Source organism: Epinephelus moara, chromosome 21, assembly GCF_006386435.1.
Source record: "Epinephelus moara isolate mb chromosome 21, YSFRI_EMoa_1.0, whole genome shotgun sequence".
Lineage (NCBI taxonomy): Eukaryota > Metazoa > Chordata > Actinopteri > Perciformes > Serranidae > Epinephelus > Epinephelus moara.
In genome coordinates, this window is record NC_065526.1 from 36,482,110 (window position 1) to 36,504,085 (window position 21,976).

The 21,976-nt window shown below is 39.1% G+C and overlaps 1 protein-coding gene across 1 annotated transcript in view; it reads left to right on the plus strand.

Moving 5' to 3' along the window:
* Positions 1 to 18,517, plus strand: part of LOC126408818 (xenotropic and polytropic retrovirus receptor 1 homolog) — a 65,499-nt gene extending 46,982 nt beyond the window's left edge. The window contains exons 8-16 of the mRNA XM_050074520.1: positions 1,015 to 1,104; positions 1,242 to 1,339; positions 1,568 to 1,747; positions 2,815 to 2,980; positions 3,069 to 3,263; positions 5,344 to 5,510; positions 5,622 to 5,761; positions 7,073 to 7,294; positions 9,669 to 18,517. Coding sequence (XP_049930477.1) covers positions 1,015 to 1,104; positions 1,242 to 1,339; positions 1,568 to 1,747; positions 2,815 to 2,980; positions 3,069 to 3,263; positions 5,344 to 5,510; positions 5,622 to 5,761; positions 7,073 to 7,294; positions 9,669 to 9,723 — 1,313 coding nt within the window. The 3' untranslated portion in view covers positions 9,724 to 18,517. The remainder of the gene's footprint in view (positions 1 to 1,014; positions 1,105 to 1,241; positions 1,340 to 1,567; positions 1,748 to 2,814; positions 2,981 to 3,068; positions 3,264 to 5,343; positions 5,511 to 5,621; positions 5,762 to 7,072; positions 7,295 to 9,668) is intronic.
* The last annotated feature ends 3,459 nt before the right edge of the window (positions 18,518 to 21,976 follow it).

Consider the following 21,976-nt stretch of genomic DNA (forward strand, 5'->3'; position numbering starts at 1 on the left):
CTTGCAAATACTATTAATATATAAACTGGAGAGCTGTTACTTTGATTCCAGCTCATAGTAAATAAATCATCATGTTTAAAGGCGCTGCAGTAACAGTTTAATGAGTTTAATGATAGTGTGAGCAGACAAAGCATTTGTTTTTGTTAATTGCAGGGCTCCAGACTCTGACTGTTTATTTGCATTCTTTAACTGTGGAGCACCAGTGTGACTTGCAAATACTATAAATATATAAACTGGATAACTGTTACTGTGTTTCTAGTTCACAATGAATAAATATTCATGTTGAAAGGCACCGTGGTAACGGTTTAACGTCGTGCTAACTGCTAACTTCTGTTGACCGGAGGCTTTAAGTTCACAGCAAAAACATCAACACTTTCGGCCTGAGTCGAGCTGGGTGCTTCACAATGAAAAGCACCAATGGTTCTGCTTTGATTTATTTAGTTATAACACTATCTTTTTTAACTTTATTATAACAGTACTTTATTTAACTTTATTGTAACAGTACTTAATTGAACTTGATTGTGACACTAGCTACTTTATTAATCAACTTTATTGTAACTGTAGGTCATCTAATAATTATGTATTTTAGTAGTCCACAGTGGTTTAGAGGAGCTTTCAAAATATTGAGTCATATATTGTGTACCGTGATATAGCCTAAAAATGTGACTATTTTTTTAAGCCATATCGCCCAGCCCTAAATGCAGGTATCATTTGACTGGAGAAGTTTTGATATTACTCGGTACTGGGTTATTTCAGTAGATACCTCAAAGGTATGATATTCTGATACCCAGCCCTAACCAAATGTCAACATTTGAAAATCTGCTACACTCATTATGACTTTGATGCTGCATGGAGCGATGTTATTTTTATGATAGTACTTCTGCCTCATAAAGTAGTTTATAAGTTGGCACTGAGTGATCTGGTGTGTGTGTTCTGTTCTTCTCTCATTTTTCCTTTGTCTCCTCTCTCCATACATTACACACTCTTTTCCCATGTTTCTCTACCTGTCACTAGGAGCTGTGGTGATCCGCAGTGCTGATGTTTGGCCTATGGTCAGGATCTACAGAGGAGGCTTCCTGTTAATAGAATTCCTCTTCCTGTTAGGTATGCATATACACACGCACACACACACACACACACACACACACAAACAAACACGTTTCCCTACCACGTAAGCTTGAACGATTTCCTGTTCAAAATAAGCGCACAAAAATACCAGTCCCACTGTTTTTATCTTCCAGGCATCAACACGTACGGCTGGAGGCAGGCAGGAGTGAACCATGTACTCATATTTGAACTCAACCCCAGAAACAATCTGTCACATCAACATCTGTTTGAGGTCTGAGCACACACATGCAAACCTGCTGTCTAACAAACACAACAAGTACTGTAGCTCAATACAAAACCCTCAAAATGAAATGAAAATAATAACTTTGTAACCATGAGCATTTCTACCAGTTGCTTTTTGTACGATCTAATATACTGGATGTTCATTTGTCCCTCTGGATTAAAGAGCATATTTTGATAGTGATAAATATTGTGACTGAATTTGTGTGTGTGCACGCAGATTGCAGGTCTGCTGGGGGTGTTGTGGTGCGTCAGCCTGCTGTCCTGTCTCTTCAGGGATAGCATCATGGTACCGATGCAGGCTAATCCTCTCGCTCTCTACGGCTTCTTCTTCCTCTTCCTCATCAACCCATTCAAGACCTGCTACTACAAGTCACGCTTCTGGCTGCTCAAACTCTTGGTATCATCACTCAATTACAAAGTTTTTTAAAAAAAAGTTTGTTTTCATTTGATGTTTCTGTCACCACCTTTCATTTTTTTGTTCAAATATTCAGTATATTTGATGCAGTAAATTTAGTTAATTGTTGATAAACATGTTTCAAGTGTTTGACTGTTTGAAAGGTACACCGTTTAACATTTCCAGAGTTTTGTTACAAAATCACTATATTAATACAAACCTGGTATCCACAACCTCTCTGATATTTTCTGCCATGCTTCAGACTTTATACTTGAGCTGCAACAATCAATAATCAATACCACAGAAACTTTGGTACAGATCGGAGCTACGGCCTAGGAGGAGATGTCAAAAATATGTTTTTCAAAAAAACTCAGTATGGTGAAAAATTTAGTCAGGCGGACCTTCGTGGTTCTTGCTGCTTTCTTAGAACACATTCACCTGGACATGTTGTGGAATTTCTCGTCAGTCCGACAAATGGTGGGGTGGCCTTTTCAAAAAAGAGTTGCCTTGACCTTAATTATAGCGCCCCCATCTAGCGGATTGGCATTATATTTTTTGATCACCATTTGCACACAGCTTCCAATCATTGGTGAAAATTTTATGTAAGATGTACCATCTCACGGGAATTTGCGAAAACATTTCTGAACAATAATTATAAGAAGAATAATTAATATTAATAATAATCACACAGCACAAAAACAATGGGGTTTTTATTCCTTCAGATGTGAACCCCTGACTATATTCTATATTCTCCTACAGTGAGTTTTGAAATGCCATTGTATGAGGGTTGTTGGGGCTAGTGTATTTTATATCAAAGATTAATGTATTAGAATTATTGTATTAGTAATTTGCATTTTGCGTGACAGTCTGGTGAAGGCTTTTAGGAATCAACAATGTGCAGAACTTAAAAGTAGTATCATCACAACGCCCTTAATAAAGACCAAGTACGAATGGACTCACTTTGAAATCAGTGGAGAACAGTTATGTATTCCACCCTAACAAACACACTAATGATTGCTTTGGTTCAGGATTCTGAAGAGAAACTGTCCTCTGTGTCCCTTCTTTCACAGTTTCGGGTGGTGACGGCTCCATTTCATCGTGTTGGCTTTGCAGACTTCTGGCTTGCTGACCAGTTGAACTCTCTAGGTGTGGTTCTGATGGATCTGGAGTACATGATCTGTTTCTACAGTTTTGAGCTGGATTGGAAGAAACATGACGGACTCATCAGCAGTGAAGGTAAGACTGAACAATCAAAGATTCTGATTCAGTGATGATGGACCCACAACTCATCATAACCACATTGTCTGCATGCCACCCTCTGCAGGTAGAGATGTCTGTAATTCCTACTCGTATGGCGTCCGTGCGGTGATCCAGTGTCTTCCTGCTTGGTTCCGATTCGTCCAGTGTCTGCGACGTTACCGTGACACCAAACGGGCCTTTCCTCACCTGGTTAATGCTGGGAAATACTCAACTTCCTTCTTTGTCGTCACCTTTGCTGCCCTGTACAGCACACATAAAGGTAGCATGGAAACTCAGATACACTACACGTCTTTGCTGTATTCAATGTACAGAGACCTTGATTGGAATATCCATTACTTATCACACCCCTTTATTATAGACAGAAAAAAAATATTTCCATTATTCCCTGCCTTTTCATGTTTTTGTTCATAATGTTGTAAGATGTCTCTCTGTTTTCAAATTTTATACTATTTTACTGTTTTCACTTCCTCCCTGTTACTCTGTTGTTCTGGGGTCATGTCACAAATCACTTCCTACTCAGATGTTAACATTAAAACCCTTCCGGCAGCTCAAAGAGCATAATTCCTGTCATTGCTGGTATGTTATAAGACCATCAAAATGTAACACGTGACACATCTCTCATCTGACACTCCATGCACCGTGACTCTGTTATGCTGATGTTTGCCCACGCTGGTCATTATTTGAATAATAGCTTTTAAATTCATGGTACCTTACAGCTTTTACCATATTCTAGTTCCCCCACTCTTCTACTCCCCTTCACCCTACCAGAGACTCATTTTTGTCTTTGTTGGAGTGGGACAGGGGATCTTCATCAGAGATAGCGGTAAACAGTATATGCCCCATTGAAGTTGTATACATAATCTCAAAGCTGGGAACCTTAAGATTCATTTGAGATGTAGCTTTTCTTGTCACAAATCTGTAAAAAACATTGTGTTTTCTTTAGAAGCCTATTCAAACTGAAAGTTTAGAGTGTATGTATAATGGAAGTACATGATGGATATTCTCATTCTCAATTATATCTTCTAAGTTACTGAAGCAATTTTTGTGTTGATTGTTACACAGATTTGGTGCTAAATTTATGCATTTTGACCACATGAGTATTGATAAAAATGGTGAAAAATCCCTCCAAAATGCCACATTAAGACTCCAAGACCTTTAGGAACACCATAGAAAAATCCATGCTGTGATTTGGTATCAAAATCTTACGACATTTGGAGATTTTGTAAGAATTGCATGATTCTACAATTGGATTGTGAGAACCTTTGTTCTGGAAACTGCTCAGAAACCTCTTTATTGTCAAAGTACCTATGAAATCTCTTGAATGCCCAAGGTCTCCAGTGCATGTTTGGAAAGTTTGACGAGGCTGTGATTATCCTAGAGGTCACAATAGATCATTTTATATAGTGATGTCTTTTTCTTTTTTTTTTCTTCTTCTTCTTTTTTTAATGTCTCACTACAATGAAATGGCTACTAAGGGGGTTAACATCATCACACGTTAATTAACCTGGGCTCACTGAATCCACAAGAGTCTCAGTTTTCCATTCATACCCAAATTCAGGCAATTCCAAGACTGTTTAGGAACCCCAGTATGCAGAAATAGTCCAGTACAATAAGCAAAAATAATACATTTGTACTGCATGTGAAAAATGCATGGGTTTTGTCCAAAACTGCATGGGATAAAATAAAGCTGGCATATCTGTAAAGATATCTTGAGGTGAAGGGACCCCTGTTAAAATGGCCATGCCACTTTTTCCCTCGTTAAATTTTAGCCTAGATTTGGAGCATTATTACCGACAAGATAGCATAACATGATTGGTCCCAATGGATGCCTTAGGTCTGGAAGAGGGTAAAAGTGTTCACTGCCACCCCACACCACCTACAGTTGGTGCTGCAGTTCTGCATGACAGCTGACTAGAAGTTCTGAAGCCTCAGACAATAAGAATAAAATAAAAAGACAAAACAGACTTTTACAGCAGTGGGTTATTTCCTTTAAGAAAAAGGATTTTTTTTTTTTTCAGGTTTATATTTATTTCCTAGTGAGGCTTTGTTGCCTGTGTTCTCCATTGTATGTTTAGCAGCTTTTCCTGTTGTGCATCAGAAGCCAAACTAATAGCATAAAGATTTTATTAAAGTATGAATCACTCGAAGGCTTGGAATCATTTTGGGATAGTCTACATACATAGATATATTCTCTCCTTTAAATGAAAAATACAGCTGTCTGGGTTATTAAAAACCAAATAAGCAAACATCTTTGCTTGATGTTTCCATTTTTAAACATATCAATTTGATGCTATACCATCTGTCTAACCTCAACCTCTACTCTCTCTCCTCCTCCTCAGCCGAAGCTCACGCTGACGCCCAGATCTTCTTCTACTTGTATATCGGCTGCTTAGTGGTCAGCTCATGCTACACACTGGTCTGGGATCTGAAAATGGACTGGGGCCTGTTTGACCGCAACGCAGGAGAAAATACCTTTCTGAGAGAGGAGATAGTCTACCCACATAAGGTATTTGTCCACACAGAGAAGAGAGGGACTCATCCAGTAGTTTGATCCTTTCAGTGTGAGTCCCCGATCATGTGATGATGTGTTCTCCCTGCTCTCTCTGTCTCATTCCAGGCCTATTACTACAGTGCCATAGTGGAAGATGTGCTGTTGCGTTTTTCATGGACTTTAACAATCACCCTCAGCAGAGTCTCTGGGATCCATGGCATCTCTGACATACTGGCAACTATACTAGCCCCAATGGAGGTCTTTAGGTATGAACAATCATTCTGATATCTGACTTTTTATGCCTCCGCACCAGCGATAGCCATGGCCGGAGACATAATGTTTTCAGGTTGTTTGTCCATACTCGTGAACACAATAAGTCAAGAATGTGGAATTTTTTCAAATTTGGCACAAATGTTCACTCGGCATCAATGATGAACCGAATCATTTTTGGTGATCATGAGTCAAAGGTCAAGGTCTCTGCAACTTCGTCTGTCTTATACCTGTGAACACAATATCTCAAGAAGGCCTTGAGTGAATTTCTCCAAATTAGGCACAAATGTTGAACTCAGCGATGAACTGATTACATTTTGGTGCTTAAAGGTCAAGGTCACTATGACCTCATCCATTACATTTTCATGAACACACTATTTAAAGACTACCTGGAGGGAATGTTTTTAAGTTTGGCACAAACATTTACTTGGACTACTGATTAGAATTTGGTGGTCAAAGGTCACGGTCACTGAGACGGACAGCATAATGTTCTTCAAAAACACTTTTCTGGCTATTACCCACTGTCTTACCTCGGGAACAGAAGGGTTGACATTTGGTCAGATACTGAATTGGAGACACTAAAACTGTGCTAATGGTATAGATCTTCTGTGCTGCCTGGTGGAAAATGTGTGTGATGATGCGTCCATGTTTTCACAGACATGGATATAAACTGAAAGTGCAACTTTCTTTCTTTTAAAGTTTCCTTCTTCATCTCTTACTTTCTACTCCTCTTATTCCCTCTGGGTCAATATGTCAGTTTTTCTTTCCACTTATGAATGTTTCTATAAAATGTCAGAGATTATTTCCTGGAGCCCTGGGAGACATCCTCAAATTGCTTGTTATGTCCCATCAATCTTTAAAACCCAAAGATGTTTTTAGTCGTCAGCAGCAAAGGTAGAATACGTTCTCCTTTTTGAAAACTGTAAACAGCAAATGATGGACATTTTTAACACTTCTGATAAGCAGTTACTTTAATTATTTGAAACATGAAATAGAATTTAGGATTAAGCATGTAACAATAACTGCCTTTGTTGGATGAGATATTGTCCCAGAAATAATTGCAACAAACAATATTATTGTCATTTTGCAACCATTTTATGCCATTGATATAATGATTATATTATAGCATAATAATATTCCTCCTAACTTTAAAGAAAACATTTGTAACAGCTGATATAGTATGTGATGACCACTGGCTGGCATAAGGATGTGAATCATTGTTATTCATTGTTGTTAAAATATTTAATATGTGACGTAAGGTATGTAAGAAAGATTTGCTACTGACAGTGAGCGTTTCTCCTCCCCAGGCGTTTTGTGTGGAATTTCTTCAGATTAGAGAACGAGCACCTGAATAACTGTGGTGAGTTCAGGGCTGTCAGAGACATCAGCGTGGCCCCGCTCAATGCTGACGACCAGACACTGCTGGAACAGATGATGGACCAGGAGGACGGAGTCAGGAACCGTCAGGGCAAGAAGAGCTGGAAGAGGAGCTACAGCATGAGTCTACGCAGGCCACGACTGGCCTCACAGTGAGTCTGAACAACAACAGATGCAAGCGTGATGTGGGAGCAAATTAATAATAAATAAATTAATTAATTAATTAATTAATTAATTAATTAATAAGAAATTTAAAGCCTGTTTTACCGAATGGGCGTAGAGTTGAAGAGAAGTGGGATTTAACCAGGCAGGAAGGGTCAAACAACAGACACTATCAAGTTGCCTTTTGGAAAACACAGGATCCACAGTAGTGTTGGACAGGGGTGGGTAGAAAAAATAATTCTTATATGCATTGCAATTCTCTGTCTCCATGCAGAATAGTCAATAATCAGAAAATTAAAAACCAAATTCTTTTTATCATGATCACCTGTAAAACTAGGTTTTGTGTTCCTTACAGCTGTAATTTGACCGATCCAATGTCCCGCCCCCCTTAATTACTGTTGCTAGTTCAGGCAAGCTTGACAAAAAATAAATAAACATGGCAGAACTGGTTCTGTTTATCTGGGTGCTGCAGTGTGTATCAGATGGTTTCTCGTCACCTTTGTTGCTTTAACTACAAAGACATACTTTGGCAGAGCAACATGGGGGCCTGGTAGTTAATGTAAGACAGCATTCTGTATAATGTATCATAGCGACCCTATGCTAGCTTGCTAGCTGAACGAGCCAGACTTTTGTGTCTGTGTCTGTGCTGTCTGGGCCTAATATGGACAAGGCTGTTCAGATCGTGATGATAGTTGTTTTAGCTACTTATTTATGCAACATAGAGAACCCTAACACATAGCATATCTAGCACTGAGTGTAACAGGAAAGAGGAAAGTTGACCAAGGTTCTGCGGCCATTTTAACAAGTGACTGTGTTAACTGGTGACTTTCAGCCAAATGCACCATGGTTGCTTGTAGTAATTTATGAAAATGGTTGCCGTAGATAATAAAAACAGATGAGTATGTATTTGAAATTGATGAAGTAAAATTAAATTAAAGGCTTTTTTTTTTTTAAGGAGGACACAGACATGTTTTGTTTGTGTCTTCAAAAGCTCGGCACTACGTGCAACTACGACGCATTCAGCTAAGAGTAACTAGTTACCACGGTCACCGGTCACGGATACCAGGCTTGCTCAACGGGTTATTTGAGCCTAAAGCAAAAAGGGGTGGAACTAAGGAATGGCTCTGTGTTGTAAAATGTAACCTTCGAGTTAACACATCTCCTCTATGTGTTACTACTATTGTATTAATCAAAAGTTTTGGTAGTAATTAATCTGTTTTTGTTTTTTGTTTTTTTTTAATTACGGATCATTATAAGTATGCTGTTTAAAAGTAGGGTTGCAACGGTATGAGGTTTTTCCCAGTACGCTGTCTCTGAAAATATTGTGGTTTCACGGTATTACAGAATTATTATTACTATCAGTCAGAATGACCCTTAAAGGAATGAAAATGGAAGGGTTGTTATCATGGTGTACCTTGATACCACGACCATATTAACCCTATTGAAGTAGCGAGTACAGTTAGAAAAAAGAAATCATATAGATGTCAAAAATTTTGATGCATCAATAATTTTGTAATTGCATTGTAGACCTCTGAATAGAACTGAATGTTGAGATTCCCACCCCTGATTTAAGACATAAGAATAGTCAGGATATCTCGACCTCTTCTGCTTCAATTTTGGCATTTTTTTCCCCTGAAGTTATGGAAAGTATTTTTTAGGACTGAACAGAAAATATGTGCCCAGATAAATTTGATGTTGAATGGCTGACCCAGTCAAACTGTTTTCTAGTTATTTCATACACTGATGTTAAAGTGCATGGGTTAAATAGTTTCGATCAACTGACTCATTAAATTATTACAGTTCTTACAGATTTTCTCATGGCGGGAGTGCGCACCAACAGTTTTGTTTCTTAAGTTTTTCCGATACACTTGGTTGACTCGAATGTCAATGAAAAAATGTATCCGTCCCTGCTTTGGAAAAAATAAAAATGTAATTCTTTATTCTGATTCATTATTTATGTAATTTTAATTTTAATTGCCATAATCTCCTAATATGATCCAGTGTATTCAATAAAGCATAAGCTAAAGTAAGTGGTTTGATCCAAGGTTTTCTGATCTCATTTTGTTCAATGTTCTCCATAAAAGCAATGCTATTGGGCTGTTTGTGAAAACTACTCTGTAATATATGACGTCTGCTGTTTGTAGTGATTGGTATCTTAGGTCATGTAATCCTCTCTGTGTGTGAACTTAGTCAATTAATTGACTTTAAGGTAGTTAGTTGTAGTAGTTGCAGTAGTTAGCAGCAATAAAACATAATGGAATTAGTGTGAAGACACAAAATGTGGGATTAATAATCCATATAATGAACCTCTCACTCTGCTAGTGGCATCAGCATGCTTACCTTCTTCCTTTTCCCCCATTCCAGGTCCAAGACCCGTGACACCAAGGTTTTGATAGAGGACACTGATGATGACTCCTGACATCAGGCCACGCCCCTCGCCTGGGTCCAGAATTTATTCAAAGGAGGGAACTCCACCTCCTAACCGAGGAATTACCCAGCGAGTCGGGCGTTGAACTCTCAGCCAAGGATGAGTTTTAAACTCTCATGCCTACGTAATTGTTTCTCCAATGTATGAGCCTCTACATGGGCTCAGAACTATTTGAAGTATTTCAAGGGAGAAACTGTCACCTCTTGAACAAACAACCCAGCAACACGGCCATCACACTCCTACTCCTACCTTCAGTAATAACCAGGGGTAGGCCAGTCACTTAAACTCTACCTTACTCAAGCAGTGGGTGAAAAAACTGCTCTCCTTGTCATCCACAGCCACCCAGAGGTGGACTCTTTATCTGCACCCACTCCTCAGCCATTGCTTGGGCTTTCCTAAAAGCCTCAGCCTAGCATGAACAACGCAGCTAAATGGAATGCAAGCCGATCATCCTGACAGGAAGTGTCCCTGCTCCCTCTCTGTGCCACAGAGCTCCCACACCGGGAGAGGCCGACCACTTCAAACCCACTGCTGTTGAGGACCAAAAGGTTTTCTCCCCGCCTTTAGTTATTGGCCTCCACCCACACCACAACTCAAGAGATTTCGAGTCAACTTGTAATTTGGACCTCATAATGAACCTAAAGCCCCTCTTTCTAGTAAGAGAATAAAATGGGTTGGAAAGTGTCCTCCTCTTCCTCGTCTTTCTACTTTTCAGCGACTTTTTAGGCCTTGTGACCTTCCCCCCTTACCCTCAGCCAACAGACTATGCTGACGAACATTTGGTAAAGCCAATCAGTCGCTGGCTTGACTCCCCTCACACTTCAGCTTGCCCGTTCAAATCATCACAGAGCTGCCTACCTGCACCTTACACGCTTTAGAAACACACACACATAAAAACACACAGAGAAACAAGCACTTTGTAGGAGGGAACTGGAGTGGAATGCCTCTTGTGTGTTCACACACACAGACCTTGATTTCAGTGTGCAACACTTGACCATTAATCGTTTTTAGACCCTGGGAAGAAACACACACACGCACACAAATAGACTAGTGATTATTTATAACCGTGGTTGTAAATATGAGACGGACCAAAGTAGGACGTGGTGTGAAAATATTCAGAAAATAAATATTCCATTAAAAAAAGTGCTGAGTTTGGACTGCATGGAACAGCAGCTGGAATGACTGTTCAGCCATGGAGCTGAGAGGAAAACTTTACTTTTGTTTCCGGGAAAAGATGAAGATCAACTTAATCATCCTGCGGAAACTCCCAGTCACCCCATGTGGAAAAATATATCCTCCATCTGGAAATGGTTTTGCTGAATGTATGCCAACTTATTTATGTATGTATGAGTGGGAGACATGCCTAAATACTACCAGTTAACCCATTTAGGCCAATCAGCTTTTGGAAACTTAAAATGAGAGGTAAGATGAGTTCTTAAGATTTTTAATTTCTTCCCTCTGACATCTTGATGGAAAACTTTTGATTTATGAAACAGTACTTCTCATCTGTTACACTGGTTCACTGAAATGTGACCGTAATGGAAACGGGAGAGATCACCTGTCTGTCACATACTGGTTCAAACTGTCACAGTCAAAAGGGTGGTGTAGTTAAACTTGAATCTCAGTGAAGTGGCTCTTCCAGCTGGTATGGTGGTGAAGGTCCTATGTTTGGCTGTGTTTACACTCATGAGATACATGCTGGTGTAGCTCAGGTTCCATAAACACTCCAGTTTGGGTTTAAGACTTTAATGGACAAGGTTGGTGGAATTAAAGAACATTTGTTTTGAGACAACATCATTTTAATATTTAATATGTTCAGCATGCCATTGTACTTTTCAACACATCTTATTTTAGTCTACCGTAAATTCTCAAATTTGGCCTTTATTGCCTCATTGGCAGAGGGCTCTCTCTTTGTTTGCAATAGGCTTATATTAGAAAGTTGTTTTCTTAAATTCTTCTGCTTCTCTGCAAACTCAAAACTTCCTCCATGGTAATCTGTTGTCTTGCGAAAAATTAGTGTAATGTACACTTCCTTAAACAGCTGGTAGTTGAGGGGCTTGGCTGTGGTGTGGTGTCTATTTGTTTCCAAAGTTTGACAAAGTCTCAGTCAGTAACAGGTTCCACACAATCACCACCACATCATCTGTATATCTGCAAACTAATTTTAGATACACTATGTCATTGTGGCCACACTGCAGACTCTAGTGTCAAGCTGTGTTACTTAATCATTAGAGCTACAAAATGAATCCATCTTCTATTGTTTGAAGAGGACAGGTAGTTGTGATTACACTGGAGAAAATGTTTTTCTAAATGTTTTTAATAGAGCGAAGATATACATTTTGTTGCTTTTCTTTCACATTCCAAAAATGGTTGACATACATCCATAGTGAGTAGCCGCTCAGTCGAACATCAGCTCGTGTTGTGGTCTCACATTAACTGTTGAAAATAAGTTTAGTTGAGGAGGTTCTTTTAGAGTTTTTTCCAATTGCTTTTATCAATCAGCCATTTAGCACAAACCTCTCTGCTTTCATGGTTTTCAGTGAGTTTGGTAGTAGCTTGTGGATGCTGAATGAAAATGATTGACTTCTACAATCCTTCAGGAAGTCCTGATTGAAGTCGGTTTCAAGTGAGCAGAAAGTCCCTCAGTGACTATGTGGACTTAAACTTCATTTTGTTTTTCTACATGTTCTTTGTCATAGTGAAAACAGTCTCTGTGCTCAGACTTGAGGAAGGTGTATAGAATTTTAATTGTAGCAGAGTTTTAGTTTTCATCATCTTGTTTTACTGGTCCTGTCTCTTAAATATACAGTAGGACAACTACTTGAGGACAGAAATGTGTAATGCAACTGCAGTATGTTTTATCTGGGTCTCCAACATGACATAATCCACTATTCAACTATGGGTCGACACTATAGCTTGCAGGATAGCAGAGCTTTTGCCAGTGTAGCTGATTAAACATGTAAGTTGAATATAATTGTCCCTATTGTGAAGGTCTTCAGTTTTCAGTTTCAGTTAATTTGAGAAACAGCCGGTCTTTCAAATGACCAATATCGTCTCTCATTGCATGCTGACATTCCCATATAGTCATTTTTCTAATAGATGTCTGTTTTGGATTTTTTGTGTGTAGGAACAGCAGAGACAGACAAATATGTGACATTCAACATGATATACAACGTTGAAGCCATATATAATGTCTTATTAAATTGTAGAGAATAGCAATACTTGATAGATCTAAAGAAGTTGCTACTTTTTTAATGGAGGGCAAATGAGCACATATACAAAACAACAGTAGAAATGTTAGCAGTGGTATGTGAGCTGTTAGGAACTTGTTTGGCTGACAGGATGCTGGTGGACTAAGGGCAGCATGTCTTTCTTGCATTTCCACTTGTTAGACAGTAGGAATAATGACATTTCCTAGTAAACACCCAAGGTGGATACTTAACAGACAAGTTCTGCTGGCATGCAGGTAAATTATACAACATTAAATAATGTGGGAATTTTAGCCATATCATCTGTGCTGGTTGCAGAATTCTAAAAAGATTGAAACACAGCAGTCAGTGAGCTTTATTTTTGTTTCCTTTCTTTGCATTGCACCTTGTCTTTAGTGTTTTGATTTTGTTGTACCTTGATATCTTGATAATCTGCTCTGTCATTCCTGAGAGCCTCTTGTGTACCCTATAGTTTCATACAGCTTAGCCCCTTGGTTCTCTCTCTCCCTTACCCTAACATCATGGGTGCCCGAGTTCAGACCAGCAGCTTTAAGGGAATACTTCACCCGCAAATGACTGAATTTGTGAAGAAAACTTTATGTCATGCCTCCATGGTGAATGAAGTATCTAAGAGAGAGAGAGAGAGAAAAAAGAGAAGATATTGAGTTATTGTGTCTGACTTGCACTAGCTCAGCTGGCTACTGAGTTAATGATCAGCTCAGCCACAGCAGCTCACCAACTAGCCCTGCAAGTATGGTCACTATGTCACCAAGACTCTATATTAAATATTTCACAGAGATGTGCGGCTTAATTCGGCCATATCACTTTGTGTTGGGATCAGACCTTGAGGTGGCACAGTGGAGCTCGAGCTTGTCAGGCTGTCGACAATCAGTCTTTTGGCTGTTCAGGAAGCAACAAGCTTTATAATAACTAGCTAGCTATAAACTGAATTAAACTTAACCTAGAAAATGTTGATAAAAAATACTAAAATTAAAACATTTAACAAGACCTGGAATTATTATACTTTAAATCTTGGGTCTTAAAATGTGTGTAAAATTCCTCTGAGAGCAGCAGACAGACCAAGTGCAGCTCTGCTTGTGCCAAGAATCCTGTCCTGGATCCTCTGACATTTCTTGATACACCTGCAGTGATCTTGCTTAGTATATATTTCAGTTTGTCTTGTGTTGGACAGTAAAAAAAGCAGCTGAGTTTTCTACTTTGCCTTTTGTTGCACTCAGGGTTCATCTCTCTCTCTCTCTCTCTCTCTCTCTCTCTCTCTCTCTCTCTCTCTCTCCCCATCTTTTAATCAGAGAAGATTTGTACACAAGCTTCAAAATGAGGGCATTGCCTTCATGACTTCCTGTTTTCTGAAATGTCCAAGCAGCAAATACAATCATTCCATCCAAAGAGAACTTCTCTGATTTTAAATGCATCGTATTTGTTAGGAGCTTTTATTTTGAAATCCCTCAGGTTTTCATGTTGAGATGCATTACTTTAGAAGAAGTGTGATTATTATTAAGCCATTCCTGCATGTTGTAGTGTCAGGAGAGTAGGAGGTGAGATTTGACTCAGGACATTTTGAGCACTTTTGCACCTTAGCCTTCTAATTCACAAGCCACATGGAAGCTCCCTGATTCCCTGCCCCTTCTTTTTTTATTGTTGTTAACAGCCTTTATTTTATGAATGTACCACTTGAAACTTCACTCCACGAATGTGTTTGTTTCTGACACGAATGCCCCAGAGCTTAGCAAAGGAACCTCTAGAAAATGATCATTTTCAGTTATTTTGTTGTTTTAGTACAATGCCAAATAGGATGATCTCCTAAAAACTTCATGTATTCTCTGCTTCTAGAGCCAAGCCTGATGGTGTTTTATGTTGTTATGATTCTGAGCATTTGAACATTTCAGCTGCAGGCAGGCTGACTGTGAAATAGTTAATCTTATCTTTTCGGTTTTCCTTTTCTACAATCCAGATGATGACTCACACTCCGATTAAAAATGAAACCACACAGCTTTTCGGTTAAGATGTTTGAGACTGTGACAGACAGGTGAATACCTTCTTTCCAAAAGTTGAGGGCAGGGCTGGGTATTTATCTTCCATACATTTTTACTACCACCAGAAAATGTATCATTTGCATAGAGTATCGAAAGCTCTTATAAATGACCTGGTTAGATTTGTGACCTTGTTTCCAGATTCATATTTACACCAAAGTTTTGTTAATTTTAGACTTATTTTATTTAGGCTCAGTTATGGCACAAATGCTTGTGTTCAGATGTCATTCACTACTTAAAAAATGTGGCTTCTTTTGTCAAATAAAAAAATAGGTTGCATAGAAAACTATAACCTGTATTTCTCAGATTAAGGTACTGACACTCCAGTATCATATCGGCACTATTTTCAAAATAATACCCAGCCCTAGTGGAGATTGGTGGGATATGCTGAATCACACAGAAGGTCTTTCAGAATGTCTTGGGAATGTTTCAATATAACTCTGTCTATCTAAAACAAGCTTATTTTCTAACATTTCACATTGTACCAGTTGGTTTTGACCAGAATCTCACCAGCTGCTTCACAACAAAGCTGCTCACTGGGCCTCATGCAATGTTTTCTTACTCTTATCCTAAACTTGTCTGACATTTTTTGGTGAGGTTTTCTTGTTCGAGTGTTCCAAGTTTTGTTCACCAAACACCAACTTGTTGTACATCCCTGGTTTGAACTTGATGAATGTCACCTGTTAAAGAGGGGATGAGCTTTTGTGAGATGTGATCATTGATTGATGCTTCTACAATTGGTTCGCGTGTGGGTAACTTTCACACTGCAGAGCTCCAAATTCTGCTGTCAGAAAGAAGCACACAAAAACATATGTAATTTAGTAGTGTCATTGATAAATGACTCAAAAAAACAATACAGGAAAGTATAAATACAGCAGCCAATGACATTCCTTAAGAGCGGCACCGTACTGGGACAGAAATAAGGATGGAATAGTGTGACATAAAGTTAGACACTAAAAACATCTTTCTAAAGCAAAGAGGTGCATGATTTAGATGGGAGGCAGTCAGGGAGACATGGTAGTCATTAAGAGAGAAAACTATACAGTAATTGATGTCACACTATTAGTGAGATGGAGAATGTTCACCTGAACAGGAACCTACATAAAGACCCAGAGATAGCTGCAGGCATAACAGAATTTACCTGCTGAAATATGCCAATAAAATCTGTACATTGGTAAGCCACAGTGATGATATGGTGAACAGAATATTAATTTTGCATCATGTTATTTTAATCACGGAATTTTATTTCAGTTTATTACGTATCATCTTTAAACTCCAAATTCACTGAGGTTAAGGCATTATGACTCTTGTTTCATAAGTCTGAAAACAAGTGAATTCAACAAGTTCTCTTTAATGGCTTGTACTTGACACTTAGGAAGGAACACCACCTAAATTGAGAATTCCAATATGTTATTTCCATGGCCTAGTAAAATTTGTTCAATATTTGTGAACATGAGCCCCTCTCTCTCAAAGCCAGTAACCAGAGAAGGAAGACTCAGTGTCATCTAGAACAGTGGTTCCCAACTGGTCCAGCCACAGGGTCTAGATTTCTCCTTAGTCATTAGTTTGAGGTCCACACAGTTTAATTCATTCAGCATTATACTTTCGCTTGGCCACATCGAGCGAGTTTGCTGTCTTTGTCAAGTAGTTGTCTGTTAGTCACTCAGTCGCTCTGTGCCTGCTATTCACTGTACTTTAAAATAAAGTGTGTTTTTTACAAACTTGACACATTTGCGAGTCACATGCGGTTCATTCAGAATGGGTCCATGACCCACTTTTGGAATGCGACCCACCAGTTGGGAACCACTGATCTAGAACATCTTTCCCAGTTCATTTGGTGCTTGTCACAGTCAAGGAAGGATCGTTAAGTGGCTGAATTTCAAGGCTACATCGTCATCGACATCTAAAATGCCAATATATAACAACTTATTTTGCCAATAACAAATACCAAAATTGATATATCCACTTTTTTGCCCACTTAATTTTAGTGATCATCAAGACCCTTCTGTGGTGAAATTATCATCATATTATGCATACATACTCTTATTGTGATGGCCCACCAGCAGATGGAGACATGAAACAGAATGCTTTTCAATGTATGTAATATTCAGTCATTGTGAAAAATAAGAAAAAGCATGTTGGCCAGTTCATTTTAAAGCCAATACTGGCAGATACTGATGATGTACCGAAATTATCAGGATGTTGGCAGATTCCCATAGTTTATTTTAAAGCCAATATCGACTGATACCGATGATGTGCTGATATTATCTTGCATCCCTATTTATTATTATTTTTGGACTGTTTAAGACCATAGGAATTGCATTCAAAAAATTGGTGTAGTTCCCCTTTCAACAAACAATCTGTTGGTACATGTGGTTCTTGCATGAGGCCCAATGTCTTACTTTCCTCTAAAGTTCATGGATGCACAAGGAACCAGAGGGAATTTATAGGCATTGATGGGCTGTTTTTTCACATGCCTATTGGAGAGTGTTAGACCCAGGTATGGAGGACATGTAGTTCTGTAGTGAAGCAGTTCTCATGATTTTGATCACCATTGAGTGGTATGATTGGATGCAAAGTCCTAATGTTGGTAACAGGCAGTTATTTGATTATTCCAGAGGAAGCAACACAGCTGGCAGCTTAGAGGCATTCTGGACACACTAATAGGAAAACAGGGTTGTTGCTGAAGCTTGAGCTGAGCTCACATGAAGTGTCCTCAGTTTCCCTGGCAACACTGTCCTCTCTTCAGGTCCAGGATGTCCCAGCTGCTGGCTCTGTCACAAACCTCTCTAATGCTTTTACTCAAGTGAAGGGTGGTGAATTGTGATCTTTGGTGTTTGGTGATCCCCGCCCTGTGAGGATACTGTGTGTCCTTTAATTTGTTCGGACCACCTGTTGGCCACCAGTTCTGTTGTATACACACCAGTCATCATCCTAAAGTAATCACTGAACCTCTGGGCCTGGAGTGTGGAGAGTCCACGGACATAAAGCCATGCTGTTAATTTTATTGTCTTTTTACACCACAAACTTGTCGCTTTTTAAAAAAATATATATAAAGTTATTGGTCTAATCGACTCACCTGAGATGTGTGATGATCTAAAATGTTTCATGCTCACTGGCCCAAAGCTTTCTCTGCGTGGAACATAGAATAGGTTGTGAGAAACAAACCTGAATCGAAATTCTGACATCCATAAAGTTAAAGCAAAATTCATATTCGTATAAAAAGGAGCCAAAAAAGAAAACCTGACAGATGTTTTCTGGTTGGGTCCTATGTACCACAACTATGATTGACCACACAGAGAGAGCATTTTGGTCCACGTTCTGACCCCACTATGGTGTGACCCAGAGCTGTTGATTATACAATACATTATATATTGATAAATATATTGATTAGAAGCATTGTATAATCGTGACTGTGCTGTGGGTGTTGTCTTGTATGTACAGTAGCAGCGTGATGCTACAGAGGTGCCTGGTTCACCAACCCCTGTTACAGTTTTTCAGTAAAAAACAGCTAAAGCTCAAAAAGGTGTTTGTGACTCGGATTCTTATTTGTGTTCTCCAACTAACACTGATGTTTATGTGTCTGTTAACTACATACACAGGAACGCCATTCATGTGGAAAATCTCTTTTAAAGGGTACATTTCCAACCTGGACCCTATTTTCCAATGTATTTGTGTCTAAATGACTTATGAGAACAACAATCTTGGAAATTGGTTCAGTATTTAGTAAAGGTGGGAATCACCGGAGGATCCACAATAGATATTAACACAATACTTTAGTCACAATACACTATTGCAATTTTAAAGGAGACCTATTATGCTTATTTTCAGGGTCATATTGATATAAATATGTGATATTGGGGTCTAATGGAATAGATTTATGTGCTTCAGTGTTCAAAACAAACATTATTTGCTATTATTTCAGTCACTGTCTGTTCATGTGCCAGCTGAAATGCTGTAGTAATGTGAAAAAGTGCCAGCAGATGTCAGGAGCTAAATTTGAAATACCGTATGCAAACATACAAGTCACTGAATCCTCCACAACAAGTTCCTACAAATGTTTCACAATAAAAGCTTTTTCTAGAATATGAAGGGATTCTCTCAAAGGAAGTTATAAGGGGCTTTTAATTTTAAACAGATACAGGAAGTGTTGAGTTTGAAATGACGGCGCGATGCATTAACTTTATCAAGGCAAACGGGAGCAGATAAAAAGTAAACACATAAAAACACAGAGTGAATAATAAATAACGGCCCTTTTATAATATAGTCTTTTTCAAATTAAGCTGGTACCTTTTGCAGTTGTGGTGAGTAAAAGCCCCGCCACTATTTTTTCATTTTCTTACCTTATGTCTGTCTCCGTTATGAAGAGATACCATTGTTTGCTAGCGTGATGCTAATGGCAGTACTCACCAGGTTGATAAAGTTCCTCTGCTGTTTCATGCTGGCATCTTTCCATTTTTACTCTGTGTGGTAACATCCCTAGAGGAAATATCAAAGAGGCTGGGTGTTGTTGTCATACAGTTGTCCACAATAGCATTTTGCACTGTGTTCCTATTGGTCAAAGCGACACTGTGATGGGTGAAGTCGTGAATGACAAAAAGAAAATCAAACATGCTAGACTTTCTGTTGGAACGTTGCGAGGCGTCCCAGACGTGGCGTTGGTTGTCATCTACTATGACACACTACACGAGAAGAAACGATGGATTATTGTGTCGTTCACAATCCATGCTGACACCGTACTTCTCTGCGTCGGGCTAGAATCGGGCTGATATCGTGTAGTGTGAACCTGGTATTAGATTCTCCACAATTTAATCATTAAATTCATCTGCTGAGACTAGCAGTGTAACTTACTGTGCACCGTGTAGCAAAAGCGTTGCAAAACAATAGCTATGGTTTGCCAGTTAGCCGAGACCTACAGCTATAACGCTGTGTAAAACACCAAGGAAAAGGGAGAAAGCATAATAGGTCCTCCTTAAAAGCTGATACACTATCAAACTCTGAGTACAGCCACACATTTTGACAAATAAATGCAGCTCTTAATTCCACCGGCAGTAGCTGCTTAGCTCAGGCATCACACAGACTGCAGACTGACGTGCTGACGTATTGCGGTAAGCGAGTTGTGTCATTTCCGGTGTTTCTGNCCCTGTGAGGCAAATTCTGATTTGTGATATTGGGCTTTATAAATAAAATTGATTGATTGATTGATTGACATACAAGTGTTTCAACTTTTGATATGGATATGCTGCACATTAAGCTCTGTTCGATTCTCCACAATTCAGTCATTAAATTCATCTTACTGACACCACCCAGCTAGCAGTTTAACTTACTGTACGCTGAGTAGCAAAAGTTTTTTAAACCATAGCTTTGGTTAGCCAGTTAGCCGAGGCCTACAGGTAAGCACTGGGTGTACAGCCTAACGTTAGCTCCTACAGCCATCTACTCCACCCTTCAACACTTGGTAGCAGCTTCCTAGTTTGTTTTTACACAACAAATTCACAACTCATAAAGCATACTTACAGGTTGCGATCCTGAATCTCCAGATTTGACCAACAAAGGGAACTGCCCCGTCTTTCAGCAGTAACTGCTGTGAAAATCCAGCAGTAAACTGTTGGCAGTTTGTGAAGCAGTCCTCAGGAAAATAGAGGGAACACAATAAAATGTCTGGGATGTATTGTGGAGGAATTGTATCAAAAATAAATTCCAACCACTTCTTCGCTGTTCCTTTGTCCAGAGCAATGTGTTTGGGGGTGTGGCTCAGTGGCCGGCAGGCGGACACTGTGTGCCATGCTAATTGCACATTGTTATGAAATACATTCGTAGAAGTAAAGGCGGGAAATTCAAACGAGCAGTTTCAAGCAGGTCAGGATCTGTGTGTCTGTGCTGAGACAGAACTCCCTTTAGACTGGACTTTTTTTTTCTTTCTTTCTTTTTTTCCTACTTAACGGACCTTATAGAGGAAAAAAATGCTATATAACACACTAAAGAAGAGGGAAAACTCCAAAAAGCATAATAGGTCCAACTACAAATTATGTCCCCAAAGGAAAACTTTGTCAACATCTGTTGTATCTAAGAAGGTAAAGTTTTCAGTCCGTTCATCTCACTTAAGCAAAATTTATATAGTAGACTGAAAAAGCAATTGATTATATTATTCTGGTAGGTTACCTAAAGTTTGATTTGTATTTTTAATATTAATAACTTGAATATTTAAATAATTGACACTTAGCACTGTGTGACAATACGATATTGCCACATAAAAATATCGCGATACCATGCTGTATCGATTTTTTTTCCCCCACATCTAGTATTCAGTGACAGCGCTGCAGCTGGCAGCCATGAAACAGGCTACAGTGTGATCACTCTGGCATGTTCATGTCTACAAATTGATTGTTTTAGCTGCTGGCAAGCTCAGATTGTCATTCTAAGTGTCAACATGAAAGGATCCCTACAGAGATAGACCTTTTTGTAAAAGAATAAGATCATTTTTGCTGAACCACAAACAGCCCCAAAATCGCCATCACCAGTCCCACCATTCTCCATTTAAATTAACAGTTTTTTTGTGTGTATAGAGCCAGCATATTTTCACATCTAACTGGGTGAATTAAGGGTTTATTTCAACCAAACCAGAGGTGGGAATCGTTGGAACAGTGGAAAGACAAACCAAGATGGATTTGTGAGTTTTATTCTGTTTCTGTCAACTTTGAATGACATGTGTTTTATGATATTAAAATTTCTGTTTTTTGAAATGGTGTCTGGTGGGATGGCTGTTTCAGCTGCCAGCCGGCTGCCAGTCACTTCCCAGCCAGTTAATAGTCAACTCCCAACCACTTGAAGACCCCCCTCCTCCAGGTCGTGTCTCAATTCCACTGTGACATGCATGATCTCATTCCAGCTAAGGGCCTAGCAGGGATCTGCCATGGATCTGCCTGGGCCCCATCATGAAGGAATGGGGAATTGTAAATAGCTGCATCTGTAAATACAGTCAAT